We start from the raw sequence: 21,685 nt of genomic DNA on the forward strand, positions 1-21,685 counted from the left end.
AATAAAATTGACAACCTTCTGGCTAGACTCACGGGAAAAAAAAAGACAAAGAACACAAATAATCACAATCAGGGATGAAAGAGGAGAAATTACAACTGACATCGCAGAAATGCAAAGGATCATGCAAGAATACTATGAAAAAAGTATATAATAACAAATTTAATAACCTAGAAGAAATGGACCAGTACTTACAAAAATACAATCTTCCTAGGCTGAATCAAGAAGATCTGGAAAATCTAAATAGACCAATCAGCAGTATGGAAATTAAAACAATCATCACAAACCTACCAAAAAGTAAAAGTCCTGGAACAGATGGCTTCACCAGTGAATTCTACCAAACATTCAAAGATTTAATACCTATTCTCCTCAAAATCTTCCAAAAAAATTGAAGAGGAGGCAACACTTCCCAATTCATTTCATGAGGCCAATACTGCTGTGATACCAAAATCTGGTAAAGACAACACACACAAAAAATCTGTCATGAACACAGAGGCAAAACTCATAAATTAGATGCTAGCAAACCGAATACAGCAACATATTAAAAAAAGATTATACACCACGATCAAGTGGGCTTCATCCCAGAAGCACGGGAATGGTTCAACATACACAAATTGATCAATGTGATATGCCACATAAACAAATTAAAAAGTAAGAATCATATGATCATATCAATAGATGCAGAAAAAGCCTTCGACAAGATACAGCATCCACTTATGATCAAGACACTTCACAAAATTGGTATAGAAGGAAAGTACCTTAACATAATAAAGGCCATATATGACAAACCTTTAGCCAACATTATACTTAATGGTGAGAAACTAAAAACCTTCCCTCTAAGATCAGGAACAAGGCAAGGCTATCCACTATCGCCACTCTTATTCAGTATAACATTGGAGGTCCTAGCAAGTGCACTCAGACAAGAGAAAGATCTAAAATGCATCAAAATAGGAAACAAAGAAGTCAAACTATCCCTATTTGTGGATGACATGATTCTCTATGTAGAAAACCCTAAAGACTCCACAAGAACACTACTACAAACAATAAGCAAATACAGTAACGCCTCTGGATACAAAATCAACATTAAAAAATCCATAGCATTCCTATACTCTAACAATGAAGCATCAGAAAAAGAAGTGGAAAAAATAATTCCTTTTGCAATTGCAACAAAAAGAATAAAACACCTAGGAATAAATTTAACAAAACATGTGAAAGATCTATATAATGAAAACTACAAGACCCTATTAAAAGAAATCGAAGAAGATATAAAGAAATAGAAAGATATTCTGTGTTCTTGGATTGGAAGAATCAACATAGTTAAAATGACCATATTACCTAAAGCATTATACAGATTTAATGCAATCCCCATCAAAATCCCATTGGCATTTTTTAAAGAAATAGAACAAAAATTATCAGATTTGTATGGAAGCAAAAGAGACCCCGAATTGTGAAAACCATCGTGAGAAAAAAGAAAGAGGCTGGAGGCATCACTCTGCCTGACTTCAAGTTATACTACAAAATGACAGCAATCAAAACGTCATGGTATTCGCAACAAAACAGACACACGAACCAGTGGAACAGAATAGAGAGTCCAGAAGTAAACCCATATTTTATGAGCAAATAATTTTCTACAAAAAAGCCAAAAACATACAGTGGAGAAAGAAAAGTCTCTTCAATAAATAGTGCTGGCAAAAATAGAAGGCCATCTGCAAAAGAATGAAACTAGACTGTTGTCTATCACTACACCAGAATTAACTCAAAATGGATTAAGGACCTGAATACGAGACTGGAATCCATAAAATGCATAGAAGAAAACATAGGAACTAAAGTCAAGTACGTTGGACTTAAAGAAGAACTTATGAATTTTACCTCAAAGGCAAGAGAAGTAAAAGCTAAAATAAATGAATAGGACTACATCAAACTAAAAAGCTAAAGAAATCATCAACAATGTAAAGAGACAACCATCAAAATGGGAAAATATATTTGCAAGCAAAGCCTCTGATAGGGGCCTAATATCCAAAATATACAAAGAACTCATATGACTCAATAACAACAACAACAACAAAAAACAAATGATCCAGTCAAAAAATGGGCAGAGGACCTGAACAGACACTTCTTCCTAGAGGACATACAAATGTCCAACAAATATATGAAAAGATGCTCAACATTGCTAGCTATTAAGGAAATGCAAATTAAAACCACAATGAGATACCATCTCACACCTGTTAGAATAGCTATAATCAAAAGAACATTAATAACAAATGTTGGAGAGGATGCGGAGAAAAAGAACCCTCATACACTGCTGGTGGGACTGCAAATTGGTACAGCCACTATAGAAAACACTATGGAGATTCCTCAGAAAATTTAGAATTGATCTATCATATGATCCAGCAATCCCTCTACTGGGTATTTACCCCCAAAGTCTTGAAATCCCATATCTGAAAAGATATTTGCACACCAGTATTCATAGTAGCACTATTCACAGTGATCAAGACATGGAAGCAACCGAAGTGTCCTATGATAAATGATTGGATAAAGAAGCGGTGGTACATATATACAATGGAATATTACTCAGCCATAAGAAAAGATGAAATACTGCCATATGTGACAACATGAATGGACCTCAAGATAATCATGCTAAGCAAAATAAGCCAGACTGAAAAGGTTGAAAATCACATAATATCACTTATATGTGGGATATAAACCTAAAAACAACAAATGAGCAGGACAAAGAGAGACTCAGGGACATGTACAATGGACTAATGGTTACCAGAGGACAGGAGATCGGGGAGGAGGGAAGAGGTAGACAGGGTAAAGGGAGTCAAATATAAGGGGATTGGAGGAAGGTAAAGTGGGTAATGGAGATCAAATATATGCTAGCTGAAGAAAACTGGACTTTGGGTGGTAATAATACAATAGAATATATAAATGTTAAATTATAATGTACCTTTGAATATTATATAATTGTATTAACCAATGTTACCCCAATAAACTTAATTAAAAATGTAAAAATAGAATTTTTTTAAAAAGTTGTGTTATTTTAACCAACTAAAGGAGTTTAACACCATTGGGTTTTTGTTTTAATCTCCAACACGGCCTATTGGGTTTTTGTTTTGACCTCCATCACCATCTACTCCGGAGAGAAAATTTTAAAATCCGGGGCTAGAAGATATAAATATTTTCTTTCAGACAGGTTTTCTTGGTAATTATTCTTCCTCTTCTGTGGCGACTAGGACACTCCGTGAGTCAGTGTAAATCCCACCAGGAACTCCAAAGGGCAAATGTCCATTGTCATTAGATTTCATAATGAAATCAATCATTCGGTGGTCTTCATTTGTTAATTATAATAGTAATTCTAATGATATTTGACAAAGATTGGGTAATACAAAAAAATTATCTTTATTGTAAAGAAACAGTATCAGTCACAATTATAAAAAGTCCATTTTCCTCTGAGTGATGCCAAATGCACAATTGCACACATTACTCCCTCTATGGGTTGATTTTTCTCAACCAAATTTTTTATCTTTCTTTTGCTTAATATTCTATCACAAAAAATAGGGAAATAGGACATTTACCCACTAAGTCACAGCTACAACTGCTTATCATAGTGTGAGTTCCAAGTACAGCTCCTAATCTAATAGACATTCACAAAATATTTGTGGAATGATTGAATGAATGAATCAGTGGGTATTACCAATAACTATTACTTTAAGCAATTTAAGAGAGTCTTCACTGCAAGAAAGATCAGAGTAGTGAATTCACTTAGCATTCTATTTCTAAATAAGAGAACTATGGAGAACACAATAAGAGCTTAGTCTGGTTAACTTAGAGAAGAAGGAGTCTCATTATACATTCTTACATTCTAATGTTTGTGTTCTTCCAGTTATATTAATTTCTGAGCTGAAAATAACCATTGATGGGCAATATGAATACCTATGTGCATCATTCATGGACATTAGCTTATGTTCCTAAACTCAATATTAGGTGGGCATATACTAAATCTGTGGGAACCTGCATTCTCTTTAGCCTGTTGCAAGCTTCCCTAGCTTCTTTGGGGGCCTGGCCTTAGTCTTATATACATGTTTTCATTTCAGCCCCTGCTGGGACTGACAAGATCCTCACCCTAAATTTTAGTCCATACCTTAAACTCTACACAGAATTAACTGCTATTAATATTTTGCTATAATTCCTTACAATCCTAACTTGTAATTTCCATATAGTATTTCATTGTATGCTTATGCTCTTCCTAGAAGGCATCGTCCTCTATCACCTTTGGTTCTTTTCTTGTGCTGTTTCTTCTAGGATACTCTCTCCCTGTCATGTTTCCATCTGATCTGCCATCTGACAATATGTATTTCTCCATTTGTTCAGTTAATTCATTTCTTTTTCTGTTTTCTGTTTAAACATTACTTTCTCTAGTAAGTCTCCCAGCCTCTTAAATCAATCTTATGTGCTTGGATACCAGTGTATCGCCTATCTCACTGTGAATATAAAATTGCTTATCAGAGTCTATCATAAACTTCAAATTCTTTCAGGACAAGGGTCACATTTAAATTATTTGACATTGTACCAAGATATCAGGGGCGTTTTTAACATGTAGAAATACTGAGTGTAGAGCTGAGACAATGAGCACTCTCTGTCAAATGCCATTTTATTTACTAATTCTCTTCTGTTCTACTTTTAATCCTAAATAAATAATGTGGATTCCAGAGTCCATAGAGAATAAAATTAATGTTTTGTTGACTTTAGCTGGGAACCAGAGTGCCTCTGAATTGAATGGAGACCAAATTAGACAATTTAGTGAAATAAGTCTTTTTGATCCTACCTTTCCCATATTTTCTAATAGAAGCAAAATTTATATGTTTAGTTAACCTCTAATGATTTTTAGTGGCAAAAATCCAAAATTGTTGCAGACAAAGTTGATGTTACATGAAAAAGGGCTCATTATTGGAAAAGATGATAATATTGCTTGTCTGAGTAGGAAGCTAGAATTTTCTCTTTTGATAAGTGAAGGACAGAGATGGTTGTAAAGACTATTACTTTTGATTATTAATCGTGAGTCAAAAAACTTGAAACATTTTTTTGCAATGTTTAACATTTTTTTGCAATGTGTATATACATATATATATACACATTGCAAAAATATATATATATATATCTATATATCTTTTGCCAGTTTTAGTCCATAATTTTACTTGTATGGATGTAGGGGGAAAACATTATATCAGGGTTATGTTAATAAGCAGTGGAAAGCAATTCTAGGAGTTTATAGAAAGAATATTGGGGATGTAGAGACTTCATGTGAAACTATGAAATCATATTTGGAGAACTGGGAGAACCAAGGCAATCTTAGAGGCCAGGACATATTTCAGCAGTAACGCCCTGGCTGCAATGCCACACAGATTGTTCCCAAATGACTCATTATTCTTGCATCCTTCAGATCAGATTAATTTCTCAGGTGAGAGCATGCAACTGGCTGAGCCTAGGTCAATGTGCCTGTTTTCTGGCAGCCAGGGACATAAAGAAGGATTTTATCTCTTTGTGATTTCTGTAGTGGGAGGTTAGGCAATGAAACTTATCAATGTGATACTGAATGGTGCATTCTCCCAAAAATACACTTGCCCATACAATTGTGTTTTCATATTTACAGGAGAAAAAACTTAAATTTTTAACTCTAGTGGTTTATTTACATAATATCAATATGACATTTGGAGATGGAATGCTTGCTATTTTTTCATTGTATATTATTAAATTGATGCTAAGAGAATTCAGGTCATTTTCCTCTAACTTGTTTCAATTTGTTTTTATATTTTTTAAATGCTTTATATTTCTGGCAGCAGCAGACTCATGTGTAACCAAAGAGTAAGCCAACTGGCAAAGCAGAGATGTACTCTCCAGAGTCTTAGCTCCAGTATCAGGAAGAATAGTGTCGAAGAATGGATTTGTCTGAGAGATAATTGAAACTAATGCGAATCAAATAAATTGGTTCAATTAGGACAATTTGACAATGTTTATCATATTTATAAATATACATGCCCTCAGACTCAATAATTGCACTTTAAAAACTTATGCACAAACCTAATGACTTATATCCATTGTTATCTATTGTAACATTTTTTATAATAACAAAAAAACTGGGATAAAAAAGAGACTGATTAAAAAATCTTTAGATAGTTGTACAAAAATGTTATATGGATGTATAAAAAGTTAAGACAATCTTTATGTATGAATATGAGATGATCTCCAAAGTATATTGTAGAAGACGAAAGTGTGAAAAAAAAACTCTTATCCCACTATTCTGGTTGCTTTCGAGGCTATCTGCACACCTCTCATGCTGGGATGTCTCTTTACAAGTCTTCTAAATTTACTCTTTCCTGGATCCTAAGTCTTACTCATTCTCCAGTTGTTTCTCAAGAAATGGTATATATGAGACAAAAAGCAAATTAAAAAATAGTGTGTATAGTATGCTGCCACTTGTGTAAAATCAGTGAGGTAAAATAAATTTTATTATATATGACCAAAATATTACTGACAATACTGATACTAACTGATAGTTATTTGCCTTATGCGAGAAGAAAGTGAGTGGCTGAGGAACAGGTGTATAAGAGAGGCTTTTCATTGTTTACCCTTTTTGTATCTTTTGAAATTTTAACCATGTGGATACATTAAGGACTCAAAAAGTAAATAATTAAAAAGAACATCAATACTAAGAAGCTGTATTTCCCTTATATAATGAGTTACTAATCCTACATAAACACACAAGAAAGAAGGAAAATCTAGGTAAAGAGGGTGGTAGTGGTAAGAGAATGTGGTAAAAGAAAACTTTCCATATGACATAGCATCATAAAAGGAATAAATAACAGTGAAAACTCTAAGTGGAAAGAAAGCATGGCATCAGGGACAATGCTTTCATAAGAGGAAATATTTACCGAGATGAGAAAATACTTGACAGCCAGGGATCAAAAAAACAAAGTTCAAGATCAAAGGAAATCATCAATAAAATGAAAAGGAAATCTTTGGAATGAAAAAGAAAAATTTCAAACCATATATCTGATAAAGGGTTGATATTCAAAATATGTAAGGAACTCATGTAACTCAATCAAAATTAAAAATTGCCTAACTGAAAAATGAGCAAATGACCTGGATAGACATTTTTCCAAAGAAGACATGCAAATGGCCAACATTACTAATTATCAGGGAAAAACAAATCAAAACCACAATAAGATACTGCCTTACATCTGTAAAGATAGCTATTATCAAATGGCAAGAGGTAACAAGTGGTGTCCAGGAAGTGCATGAAAGGGAGTCCTTGTATTCTGTTGATGGAAATGTATATTGTTTCAACCACTATGGAAGACAGTATGGCGATTACTCAAAAAATTAAAAATAGAACTACCATATGATCCACTTCTAGGTATATATTAAAATGAAATGAAATCAGGACTTTGAAGAAGAGATACCTACACTTCCAAGTTTATTGTATCATTTTTCACAATAGCCAAGAATATGAATATATATATATATATATATATATATATATATACACACACACACACACATATATACGTGTGTATATATGTGTGTGTATGTGTGTATAATATTATCCAGCCATAAAAAGGAAATTCTGTCATTTGCAACAACATGGATGGAACTTTAGGACATTATGCTAAGTGAAATAAACCAGACACAAAAACAGATAACATATGATCTCACTTATATGTGGAATGTGAAAAAAATTCAAACTCATAGAACCAGAAAGTACAATGGTGGTTACTAGGGGCTGGAGAGTGGGGGAAATTAGAAGATGTTGATCAAAGGATACAAACTTCCAATCATAAAATAAATAAGTTCTGGGGATCTATATTTGAAATTTATTGGAAGTGTTTTCACCTAACCCCCAAATATGTAAGATAATGCATGCTTTAATTAGTTTGATTGTGGTAGTCATTTCACAATGTATATGTATATAGTCATAATGTCGTATACCTTAAATGCATACAATTTTATCAATTTTACCTCAGTAAAACTGAGAAAAAAGTTGAAAAAAGTACATAACTTTATGTGTAATGTCATACCAATATGAATGGTCATTTCTACAGTGTGGTAGGTGACACCTAGCATTCTAGTACTCTGGGGTTTAGGGCCAGGAAATTGTCAGTCCTAGTGAGAAAACTGAATGCAATAAGTTCACCGTGGTTCCAGCCAAGCATGATGACTGCACAATAGCGGAAGATGTCTCTACCGTGTTTCTGCTGCCATTTTGAGACATCTAGATTTTATCCACCATGATTAATTTCGTGTTCTAAAAATTTCACAGTCACTTTGCATGCACAGCTTATGTATTTACTTGATTTTATTATATTCTAAAGATACAGATTTAGATTGAATTTTGGAAGATAGGCTCTTATTTCATGTACATAATAACTAATACAGCGCATCCCCATTTCATTTTAGTTTCTGAAAGTAAAATTGGATGTTTTTTTCTAGTTTATGTTGTAACCAAACTATTTTGTTTGTTTGTTTGTTTGTTTGTTTGTTTATTTCAAAGGAGATCAAACTTCCTCAGGGGAACAAGATTTTGTAAATAGGAGTGATGTTTACTCAGAAACCTTAGTCATTTGAAAGACTGCTATGTTATACTAAAAAGAATGCCCTTTCTTTCTACTGTATCAAACCAGACTATTTTTTTTAGTATCGAAGATTTGTGACCATTAATTTAAAGAAAGCTCATCTTCTGAAAAACATGGGAGTTTTTATTAACACAAAAGTTTAATTTGCTTTAGCACAAAATTTATATCAAACAGTTCAAGCTATTAATTTCATGAATATTTATTTTGTCAGATTCCATTCTAAGCATGTGTAAGAGAAAAAAGGGTGATGTAAACACCAGATGATAAAATTCTACTTGATTAGACAAAGATGTAAACAAAATTATGACAGTCTGAGACACACACACACACACACACACACACACAATATCTCTGATGTTATTATAGCAAAAGTCAGGTTAAATTAATTTAAATTAATTAGGTTCATTTCTCTCAGTTCCTAACTGGTATTAACACATTCCATACCTATTCTATAAGATAATACTTGCGATTCTTTGTAACATGCAGAAATATCTCACAGTTACCACTGAGCTGTTGTTGAACTTCCCACATTCCCTGATGCAGCCCTTATGGGAGTGTCTTTCTTTGACCCCACTAAGAATTGTTAAAGGAAAAAAAAACTAGTATTGTATCTCTAGATGTGCATAAAACAAGAAATTTGAAAATTTTGGATATTTTGCATCATGAATATATTGTTTATTTTCCCCCAAATGTACAATATTGCAATAATTTGTTGTCTCATTTTCAAAACATTTATGAAGATTCTGTTATGTGTCATCATATTATGCTATGCTATGCTGCATTGCAGTATGCTATACTATATTTTTATTAAAAAGTCATAATAAATATTTCTATAAGCATGAGGATTTCTCCAGTTTGGCAATAAAGACTTTATAGGCCCTATTTCTACTACAGGGTTTTTTGGCTTAAGCTGTAAATCCTAAACTTCCTTTAAGGCTGGTTTTAAAATAATTCTCCAGATTTTTATCTTTCTTCTCTTAAACTTTCTTTTTATTCCCTTCAATTCCTTTCTGAAAGGCCAAATGGTAATGTGGAAAGAACACCAGGTTTGGAATTAGTTGAACTGAGTGCAAACCTGAGCTCTGCTGTGAAGTTTTTGTGTGACCTTGAGCTGAATCTCTGAATCTCAGTTTCTCCAACTATAAAATAGGACATTAAAATTTACATTATGATAACACTGATAAAGAGACAACTCTTGGTAAGAACTCAACAAAAGTTAATATTCTCTTCTCCAAAGTGGAAGTTACAAATTGGAAGTATAAAGCCCTCCATGACAAGGTTCGGCTCATTTATGTCTTTTTGTGTTGACCAGAACAAGAAAGGCTTCCAGCCTTTGTGAAGGGGAATTATTTTTGAATATCTGGGCAGCAAAGCCTAATTTTGGACCTCACACTTTATTCTGAAACCAAGAACACTCATTACGCTGTGTGTTTTTGGTTTTGTTTTTTTTTGATTCACTTATGGATGTCATAACAGTGTTCAAATATTATAAAAATATTAAGAGAAAAAAGGCTGATCAGCAGATAGGATAATGGAAGTCTTCTTTCTGTTACATCAAATCACTTGCGCAGTGCTTCGAAATATAGCCAAGTTTCTTAAAATAATCTCTGTAATTTCCACCATTGGTGGGTTTGAAGAAAATGAGTAGATTAGTGATCTTCATTCAATCTTATTCATCCTTAGGAATTAAAAAAAAGCAAAGACTCAAAAGTAATCTTTCTCATATCTCATCTATGAATTAAGAGACTCATAGAAACAATGACTGAAAGAAATCTGAAATTCTGGAAAATTTAAAACTGTGTAGTCTAATCTCTTGTAATACATTAACAATTCCTAAAGTGCTAAAAACAGAAAAGACCATCTATGATTGTTTTGGGGGGAAATAAAGAGGGGTGACCTCAATAAAGAGCTTTTCAATAAAATGTTTGATTATGTCTGAAAAGTATGTGGAGAGAGGCAAAATGGAAGGTGCTCTAAAAAAGAGTAGGAATCAAGTTGATTATCTTAAATGTGGTTTTAAGAATAAAGGTCAGTTCAGGGAGTAAGTATGTAATTAAAAATAATCATGAGATTTAATAATGTGCTCGCATGTTTAAATGACATGGTTAGAAAAAAATGTATGTAAAGCAGAAACTTTGCATTACATAAATTATGGGGAAACATACACTCACATATACAAACACACACACACACACAAACACACACACAGAGTATACATACATGCCCCAACAGCCCAACAACATTGGTTCTGCTTAATTTGCAATTCTCTTCAGGGTTTTCTTCAGAGCAAATATGACATCCTTGTTTCTTAGACTATAGATAAGGGGGTTCAACATGGGCACTATATTGGTATAAAATATTGAGAAAAACTTCCCCCGGTCCATAGAACCATCAGAAGAGGTCTTGAGATGTGTGAACAACCCAGAACCATAGAAGAGGGCAACAGTTATTATGTGAGAGCCACAGGTTCTGAAGGCTTTGGACCACCCCTGAGCTGATGAGATGTTGAGGATATTGGAGAGGATCAAAGCATAAGAAATGAAAATAATAAAGCTGGATATTATTACAATTGTACTCACAATAATGGAATTCACCAGCTCACTGGCATAGGTGCTGCTGCAGGAGAGCTGTAGAAGGGGGAATATGTCACACATGTAATGGTTGATGATGTTGGAATCACAAAAGGACAATCTAACCATGTCCCCTGTGTAGACCATAGCACCAGCAAAACCCATTACGTATGAACCAAACATCAGCAGAGAACAGACCTGAGGGGACATGGTGACTGTGTACAGCAGGGGCTTACAGATGGCTACATAGCGATCATAGGCCATGGCTGTCAACACATAGCACTCAGAATGGACAAAGAAACAGAAAAAAAATAGCTGAGTCATGCATCCTGCCAGGGAAATAATGTTCTTCTCTGATACAAAGTTCATCAGCAATTTAGGGGTAATGACCGAGGAGTAACAGAAATCTATGAAGGACAGGTTGAAGATGAAAAAGTACATGGGAGTGTGAAGGTGAGAATTCAGACATATTAGATTAATTAAACTCAAATTTCCTATCACAATGAACATATAGTTCAATAAAAAGAGGAAGAAGAAGACTAACTGGAGTTGAGGTTGGTCTGTAAATCCTACCAGGATGAACTCAGTTACTGAAGAGTCATTTTCCATAGTCATTATCTGCAGGAGTGTGATCTGTGAGGAAACAAGAGACAAATGTCACATTAGTAAATAACTGAGAATCTTTGTTTGTAGACTGAGAATGTGTTCTCTTGAGGCTCAAGTGTGATTGTTGGGTTAACACTATGGTAAAAAGGCCACAGTTTAACTTTTTTCTCTCATTTGCCTTTTTCTTTCATGTTTTCAAATCTCAATTGTAACTTGTTTCCTCCCCTGGGCTGACACAGGCCAGAAAGAATTCTTTCTGCATGGGCACAAAAAGTAATGTCCACATTTCAGTGGTAAGGCAACAATATCTTGAAGAGATGAATAGGTTGGTCAAGGCCACAGAGCCAGAGAGCAAATAAGCCAAGAGTTGTACATGGGACCACTTCCTATAAAAATCCCTGAAGTTCTAAGACAATCATATCACTGTGATTCCCACTGTTATCACCACTGTGCCCAACATGCCTTCTCTCTCTTTTATCCTTCAGATATTCAATATCTGGCTTAGTGAAAGTTCTGAGAGTGTCCCCTATTTTTCTACACTCCTCCTACACATTCCCTTTATGCAATCTTACCTCAAAATCACAAAGAATTATTTAGGAATGACACACATTTTTGCCGTTGTAACAGTGAGATTAAAAACAGAACAAAGACTCAGGTGCCAATTTACTTTGCCTGGAGACCTCACTTCTGCCAGACCTAAGTGTTCTTTTCCCCACACTGTCCCAAAGGAGACAAATGTTCTGACAACGAATGATGCAATGTCACTTCCATGTGTGGATTTGTGTAAAATGTCTTCAGAGCAAGGCATAGGCACCAGCTTTACACTCAAAATCATCAGCTGGCTGATATTGCACATTTATCTTATTCTCTGTGGATCTCAGCAACTTGTTTAGAAGCTTGGAAAATGAGCCTCATTTATCATCAAAGTTTGATGGGGCTCCGGAGGGAAGATATTATCAAGCCTGTGTTTACATCCCTTACCAATAAGTTAACATTGGTACCCTTGAGATTCAACGTACTTCAAGTATTAGTTCACATTAAGAATTTTGAATCCTTGTATAGGGACGAAGTGGCCTAGTTATCCTCCAGCACACATGCTCAATTCTAAAAGACGAGTGTTAGAGGGCAGTCATTTGCCATTTACAATACTACTATCTGTCTTTTGGTGTCTTTGACATCTATAGTAAACTGTAACTGAAATGTTAAGAAAATGAATTCTGTAGTCAGGTTGATTGAGCTTGAATTCAACTTTCTCTATTTATTACTTTCGTGACTTGGACAGGTAATCCTTCTGACTCTTTTTACCTTATTTACATTATGAGTTTAATGATATTTCCTATTACATAAAATTGCTTTGAAGAGTAAATACATTTTAACCTCTGGAGTACTTAGAACACTGCTTGGCATATGTTAAGTCCTAAGTAAGCATTAGATTTTCTTTGATTTTATTCTTAGCTATATCTATTGTATAGATTACTTCCCTAAGTTCTCAATTCTCTATCCAAATATTTACTTGACATCCCTACTCAGATTGAATTCAGTATCTCCTTGTGGTCCCAGAACTGTTTCTCCTCCTATCATCCTTTCTTGATTACACCATCTTCTACCTAGTTAGGTACTCTAAAGGTTGTTATTCTGGGCTCGTCTTTCTCATTAAACATTAATAACAGATCTTCAAAGTTTACATGACTCTATCTCTTTAAAATCCCTAGTTTCTGACCCTTTTTCTCCATTATACTGTCTGATAAAACTCTCTTACCTTAAGTCTAGAATCCTCTAAAATTTTCATTAACCTGGAGTCCTACCATCATCCATTACATAAACAATTACATTTTTATTGATTTGTAATAAATTGCCATAAACTTAGTGGCTTGAAAGAATACCCACTTCTTAGTCACAGTTCTGTAGGTTAGAAGTCTGGTATAGAAGGGCATGGCTGGATTTTCTGCCCAGGCCAAAATCAGGGTCTGGGCCTGGCTGCATTCCCTCCTGGAGGCTCTGGGAAAGAATCTGTTTTCAAACTCAGTCAGATCATTGGCAGAATTCAGTTCTTTGGAGTTGTAAAACTGAGATCTCCATTTCCTTGCCAGCTGTTAGCTGGGTGTCACACTCAGTTTCTAGAAGCTGCCTGCATTCCTAGTCATGATTCCACCTTGTCTTCAACCTAGCAACAAATGGCACACAGACTCCTTCTTGTGTTTGAATATCTTTGACTTCTCCTTACAATATAACTTGAGAAAACACTTTGCTTTTTAAATGCTGTGTAATTAGATTAAGGCTGCTCTAATAATCTCCTTAATTAAAGGTTAATTGTACCATATAACAGCACAATCACTAGAGTAATAAATCACTCATCATGTTTACAGTATCCACTCACACTCAACGGAGACAGAGTCATTTACACAAGGGAAAAGAAAACAATATTGGGAGGTCATTTTTTTCAAATCCTGATATAAAATGCTCTTACCCTATATTCTGGGACTCAACACAAAGTTACTTACTGTTAAGTCATCTCTGAACTTGAATTAAAATTATGACACTTGATTCTGACTCAATCTTTACAATTTATAATACTTCTGCAGATTAAAGCACAGTCTTTTATCTATGCCTAACTATATCAAAGTTTCTATATTCCCAAATTATTATAACATAATTGTCAAAAATAATTCCGAAGAAAGTTCTTTCAGAAAAGATTTTTTATTATTAGAAAAGACTGAAAACACATAATCATGTATATGGAACGAAAACTATGCTCTTTATAATACTATAAACCTAAGCCAAATGATGAATGTACAACATTCTCCAAAACTATACAATAAGGTTGTATATTGGCTTTCCTCCCCAATGACTTGTGGCAATTCTTAATTGGGTCGATAGAGTGAATTATCTCTTCCCTGGACCGGTCTGGATAACTTTGTATGTGTTATTTTATCTCTGCTGCTTTGTTCTGTGTGGGGCATTCTGTGTCAAGAAGACTGTTCCATATGCTTGGACATTTATACCAGTTTTTGCTTTTCACTTAGTTTAATGTTCAATTTAAGAAATATAGTCAAAGATTTGTAGCCTTAATTTATTGTGAAATTTATCATAAATATATATAAAGGTATATAAAACATATACTTTAAGTAATTTTCATAAAATGAACATCATATAACCAACATGCAAATGTACAAGCAGAATACTGACAGAAACCCATGGCCTTATATGTACCCCATTCAGCCATTCTTCATCCTAACTCTACTGCAATTACTTCCTGGCATATATTTTTTTTGTAGCTTTATCACTAACGTAGGGCCTCATCATCATTTGCATCCAGTCCACAGAAGATTAAAGAGAATATGGAAAGGGCACACGTTCGCTTTCAAGTGTAGAACACAGTCAAATGTTGCAGCTCGCTAAAAGAAAGACTGGGAAATGTGTGTTCTGGAAAAAGAGATGAACAGGTAGCAATCTCTGCCATACCACACTAATCATATCTGTGCCTATCAAATATCATTGATGTGAAGATCAAATTTGGAAACTTAATGATGACCCTGGGACTTAGTAAGCAATAATGAGCAGTGCAGGCTGCCTTTACTTGTTTCCATTTGTTCTACAAGCCAGTATAAAATAATATATTTACATATTCTAAATTAGTCAATAGATAAAAATAGACATATCTTTTGACTCAGCAATTGCACTTCTGGGAATTTATACAAAGAAAATGAAAACAATAACTATTAAAGATCTATGCACCTCAATATACATGGCAGCACAATTTACAATAGCCAAGATATGGAAGCAACCTAAATGCCCATCAACAGATGATTAGATAAAGAAGTTATGTTTCATATGTACAATGGAATATTACTCAACCATTATAAAATGAAATGCAACCATTTTCAATGACATGAATGGACCTAGAGGTTATTATGCTGAGTGAAGTGAGTCAGAGAAAGAAAAATACCACATGATTTCACTCATATGCGGAATCTAAGGAACAAATAAAACAATCTGATCAAACATTGACTCGCAGATATAGAAGACAATTTGATGACAGACAGAAGGGATGGGATTTGGAGGTCTGGAAGAATGGGGTGAAGGGTTAAAGAAGTAGAAATTAGTAGCTGATAGATAGTCAGGGGAATGGGGAGCACATCATTGGGATTGCAGTTAGCATTAATATATTGGCTAGGCTGAAAACCAGACAAGAGGAGGAGCAATTAGGGGATCGTTTTATAAACTATATAAATGTCTAACCAATGTACTGTATACTTGGAACTAATAAAAATAAATAAAATAAGTAAATTAGTCAATAGAGATGTTAAATATGAAATATGAAAACTATAGGACATTATTTATTTTTCTGAGTCCCAGAGTCAAGCACAAATAAATGGAAGGATATACCATGCTCATAGATTGAAATAATCAAAATTATTAAGATGTCTATATTACTTGAAGCAATCTACAGATTCAGTACTTTTTCTATCAAAATACTGGTGTTCTTTTTTCGCAGAACTAAAGCAAATAATCCAAAAAATTTATATGGAATCTCAAAAGACCCCAAAGAGCCAAAGCAATCTTGAATTGAAAAACAACTAAACAAACAAACAAAAAGTTAGAGATAGCAAGCTCCCTGATTTCAAACTATACTGTAAGGCTATAGTAATCAAAATAGCATGGCACTGTCACAAAAACAGACACACAGATCAAAGGAACAGAAAAGAAAGCCAGGTTTATGGGGTACTTCCTGGATATTTTCCTTATTTGATACTTTGCTCTTATTTGTACTCTAAGACATTTTATTAATAAAACCATTGTTCATGGTTCAGAGAATTTCAAAAGTATGTTAAATTTTATCTAATAATAAAAAAGTACCGTGATAAATTTAGAATCAAAACACTCAAGTCCCAATCTTAGCTCTACAATTTATAAACTATAAAATGGAACAAGCTGTGAACATCTGAGTAGCAGTTTCATCGTTGGTAAAGTGGGAGCTAGGATTCCCTTTCCTATTTAGCTCACAGTTCTTCACTTAAGAGCAGATGACAGACAGAAGTGAGAGTGTAGAAAATACCAAAATTACCTCTAAGAGCAATTGTAACACCCTGCACATATCTCTATATTAATATTTGAAGTGGGTTAATTCAATTTTATGTCACGAAATGTTGAACATCCTTTGGTGGTTCCACCAGCCCACCCACTCACTGAGGAAGATGGAAATCTCTGCATCAGAATGTAAAATGTCCCCATACTGAGAGTAATTTTAATGTTCAAAGATATACATTTTGTACCACAGAGACTTGCATATAATTCATCTACCTCATGTGATGCTAAACTAAATATATAGTTAACTCTCCCAATGATACAGAGAATACCAACTGATCCAGACTTAGAGAAAAATATCATGTCTGTCCCCAACATGAGCATTTGGTGACAAACAATTTTCAGGACTAATTATAATCATATAAGATAAATTCTAAAATTGGTAAACGTGCATACATCCACATGAAGGATGTCATTCTACTATGTTGCATTATGAAAAATCTAACTTTATGTGTTTCCATTAGGCTATTTATGACTATGGCATAACACATTGCCACACATTGCCATGAACTTCGGGGCACGTGCATCATATTATAATGATGATATAATGAGTCTCACGTGAGTTGAATGTCGTTAAGGCCTTCATTGCGCAGGTGCGAATGACTGGCTGAAACTAGTACCCGATTTTCTGCTCACTTGTTTCCTTGTATGAGTTACTTTTAACTTGAAATGCCTTCTGAGTTGCTTAATTGTGCAATACTAGGGTGGACCCTTTCTAGAATAGGATGACCTCATAATCTTGGCAAGCATCCCCAAAACCCTCTAACTTTCATACCCAACCCTTTCTAAGAGCCATGAACCCACTCTTTATTAGTATAGATGTTGAGGAAAAGGAGGTCTTTTCTTCTGTATCTGCTTTCTGCTGAGGAGGGACATAGTATGTACCTGTTGGGGTTTCATGGAGCTCTTTCCCTTTCTGTCTCAGTCGGGATGGAATCTTGAGTATCCCACTAAAGTGCCCCTTGACAAGGAAATACAAAGATACAAACTTGTTACTTGAATCATATATCTAGTTATGTTTCTATTACTGATTTGCCTATCAAGTGGGTAAAGGAAATCAGGCTTGGTTAATATATTTTGTAAAAGAAAGAAAAAAGACTTGGTTAAAGATCCCTCCCTTTGTGGACTCTAAGGGCCCTACTTTGGCCTAAAGCAATTCTTGCCTTACACTGGGCCAAGGGGAATGATCAATTTCAATCTTTATCAATAGCCAGAGGACCTGAGTCACCAGTTTCAAGGTAATTATCTGAATTTGAAGAAGAAGGTCTTTCTCCAAAAAAGGAGGAAAGAAAAGACTTAACTAGGTTTACTAAAAAGATTAAGAATTTTGCAAGTGATGGCCCATGTCACTATGACATTCAACTTATGTTTGTCCTTAAAAGCTAAAGCGAGTCTCTGTGGAGTTATAATGGCATGGACTCTGAATAGTTTCATCAGTTGAGGTCAAAATGAAGACTGGAGGGTGGGTCTTCTGTGTTAAATTTGCTGAGGTCCTCCTATTCTCCACTTCTCCACTGGAGGAAGTAGTCACTGAGGGAATGCCTCTTGGTGCCAGCTCCGGGATGTGTGCCATGTGTTGAGTGGGTGACGATTTTGGTGAATCAGGCCTTGGATATGCACAGGATTGGCTCTGGGCCCAGGAGGCCACAGTGACATGGACCCTAGGCCATCCCCTCAACCTCTGCAAAAACTCAGTGGGTCCTTGGTACCAAAAGGTACAGAAGCAAACTTATGTTTTCTTTAAGGACAAACATGAGTTGAATGTCATGATGACATGGGCCATCATTTGCAAAATTCTTAATCTTTTTAGTAAACCTAGCTGTCTTTTTTTTCCTCCTTTTTTTGGAGAAAGAACTTCTCCTCCCCTCACAAATCTGCTACCACTATGGAATACAGTATGTAGGTTGCTCAAAAAATTAAAAATAGAACTATCATATGATCCACTTCTAGGTGTATATCCAAAAGAAATGAAATCGAGATCTTGAAGAAGAGATACCTATACTTCCATGTTTATCGCATCGTTTTCACAATAGCCAATAATATGAATATATATACGTATATATGGTATATGTGTGTGTGTTTGTGTGTGTATAACATATTATGTTGTGATGTATAACATATTATCTAGCCATTAAAAAAGGAAATCCTGCCATTTGCAACAACATGAATGGAAATTTAGGACACTATGCTAAGTGAAATAAGCCAGACAATAAAACAAATAACATAGTATATCACTTATATGTGGAATATAAAAAAGAAATTCAAACTCATAGATCCAGAGAGTATAGTGGTTACTAAGGGCTGGAGGGTGGGGGAAATTAGAAGCTGTTGATCAAAGGATACAAACTTTCAATTATAAAATAAATAAGTTCTGGAGATCTATATTTGAAATTTGCTGAAAGTGGATTTAAGGTGTTTTCACCTAATCCCAAGTAAGTGAAGTAATGCATGCTTTAATTAGTATGATTGTGGTAGTCATTTCACAATGTATACATATATAAAGTCATAATGTTGTATACCTTAAATACATACAATTTTATCAATTTTATCTCAGTAAAATTGAGAAAAAGAGCTGAGAAAAAAAAGTGCATAACTTTATGTGTAATATCACATCAATTTCCCCCTTAAATATATCTGCAGATGCAAAGAGAAAAGACTTGAAGGTAACACACCAAATTATGAATGATCATTTCCCCAGTGTGGTAGGTGACACCTAGCATTCTAATAGTCTGAGATTTAGGGCCAGGAAATTGTCAGTCCTAGTGAGAAAACAAACGCATTCAGTTCACCGTGGTTCCAGCCAAGCATGATGACTGTGCACAATAGTGGAAGATGTCGCTACTGTATTTCTGCTGCCATTCCGAGATATCTAAATTTTATCCACCGTGATTAATTTTGTGTTCTAAAAATTTCACAGTCACTTTGCATGCACTGCTAAAGTATTTATTTGATTTTATTCTGTTTTAATGACACGGGCTTTAGATTAAATTTTGGAAGATAAGTTCTTAATTTCATGTACATAATAAGTAATATAACAAATTCCTATTTCATTTTAGATTCTGAAAGTAAAATTCCACGTTTTTTTCTTTTTCTAATTTATGCTGTAACCAACTAGTTTTGTTTGTTTGTTTCTATGTTTCAAAGAAGATCAAACTTACTCAGAGGAACAAAATTTTGTAAATTGGAGTGCTGGTTACTCACAAACATTAGTCATCATATTATACTAGAAAGAATGCCCTTTCTTTTTACTGTATCAAACCAGGCTACTTCTTTTTTAGTATTGAAGATTTATGACCATTAATTTAAAGAAAGCTCATCTTCTGAAAACCATGGGAGTTTTTATTAACACAAAAGTTTAATTTGCTTTAGCACAAAATTTATATCAAACAGTTCATGCTATTAATTTCATGAATATTTATTTTGTCAGATTCTATTCTAAGCATGTGTAGGAGAAAAAAGGGTGACATAAACACCAGATGATAAAATTCTACTTGATTAGACAGAGATGTAAACAAAATTATGACAGTCTGAGATCTATCTATCTATCAAACTACACACAGTCTGAGATCTATCTATCTATCAAACTACCACACACACACACACACACACACACGCAATATCTCTGATGTTATTATAACAAAAGTCAGGTTAAATTAATTTAAATTAATTAGGTTCATTTCTCTCAGTTCCTAACTAGTATTAACACATTCCATACCTATTCTATAAGATAATACTTGTGATTCTTTGTAACATGCAGAAAAATCTCACAGTTACCAATGAGCTGTTGTTGAGCTTTCCACATTCCTTGATGCAGCCCTTATGGGAGTGTCTTTCTTTGACTCCACTAAGAATTGTTAAAGGAAAAAAAAAAACTAGTATTGTATCTCTAGATGTGCATAAAACAAGAAATTTGAAAATTTTGGATATTTTGCATCATGAATATATTGTTTATTTTCCCCAAAATGTACAATATTGCAATAATTTGTTGTCTCATTTTCAAAACATTTATGAAGATTCTGTCATGTGTCATCATATTATGGTATGCTATGCTACATTGCAGTATGCTATACTATATTTTTATTAAAAAGTCATATTAAATATTTCTACAAGCATGAGGATTTCTCCAGTTTGGCATTAAAGACTTTATAGGCCCTATTTCTACTACAGGGTTTTTTGGCTTAAGCTGTTATTCTTAAACTTCCTTTCAGGCTGATTTTAAAATAATTCTTCAGGTTTTTTATCTTTCTTCTCTTAAACTTTCTTTTTTCCCCCTTCAATTCCTTTCTGAAAGGCCAAATGGCAATGTGGAAAGAACACCAGATTTGGAGTTAGATGAACTGAGTGCACATCTGAACTCTGCTATGAAGTTTTTGTGTGACCTTAAGCTGAATCTCTGAATCTCAGTTTCTCCAGTGTTACATTATGATAACACTGATAAAGAGACAACTCTTGGTAAGAACTCAACAAAAGTTAATATTCTCTTCTCCAAAGTGGAAGTTACAAATTGGAAGTATAAAGCTCTCCATGACAAGATTCTGCCCATTCTTTTCTTTTTGTGTTGACCAGAACAAGAAAGGCTTTCAACCTTTGTGAAGGGGAATTATTTTTGAATATCTGGGCAGAGAAGCCTCATTTTGGACCTCACACTTTATTCTGAAACCAAGGACACTCACTAAGTTGTGTTTTTTTTTTTATTCACTTATGGATTTTTAATATTGTTAAGAATTATGAAAATATTAAGAGAAAAAAAGGCTGATCGGCAGACAGGACAATGACAGTATTCTTTCTGTTACATCA

The 21,685-nt window shown here is 34.2% G+C and overlaps 1 protein-coding gene across 1 annotated transcript; it reads right to left on the bottom strand.

The window, feature by feature from the left end:
- Positions 1 to 10,879: 10,879 nt before the first annotated feature.
- On the bottom strand, positions 10,880 to 11,824 carry LOC120615679 (olfactory receptor 143-like). Its single transcript, XM_039878889.1, has one exon. The coding sequence runs from the start codon at positions 11,810 to 11,812 to the stop codon at positions 10,880 to 10,882; it is 933 nt and encodes a 310-aa protein (XP_039734823.1). The 5' UTR covers positions 11,813 to 11,824.
- Positions 11,825 to 21,685: the final 9,861 nt, after the last annotated feature.

Source organism: Pteropus medius, unplaced genomic scaffold (genome assembly GCF_902729225.1).
Source record: "Pteropus medius unplaced genomic scaffold, Ma_sr-lr_union100, whole genome shotgun sequence".
NCBI classification, from domain to species: Eukaryota; Metazoa; Chordata; class Mammalia; order Chiroptera; family Pteropodidae; genus Pteropus; species Pteropus medius.

Coding starts and splice junctions, on each gene's coding strand:
- LOC120615679 (XM_039878889.1), bottom strand. CDS start 11,812: ATGACTATGGAAAATGACTCTTCAGTAACTGAGTTCATCCTGGTAGGA.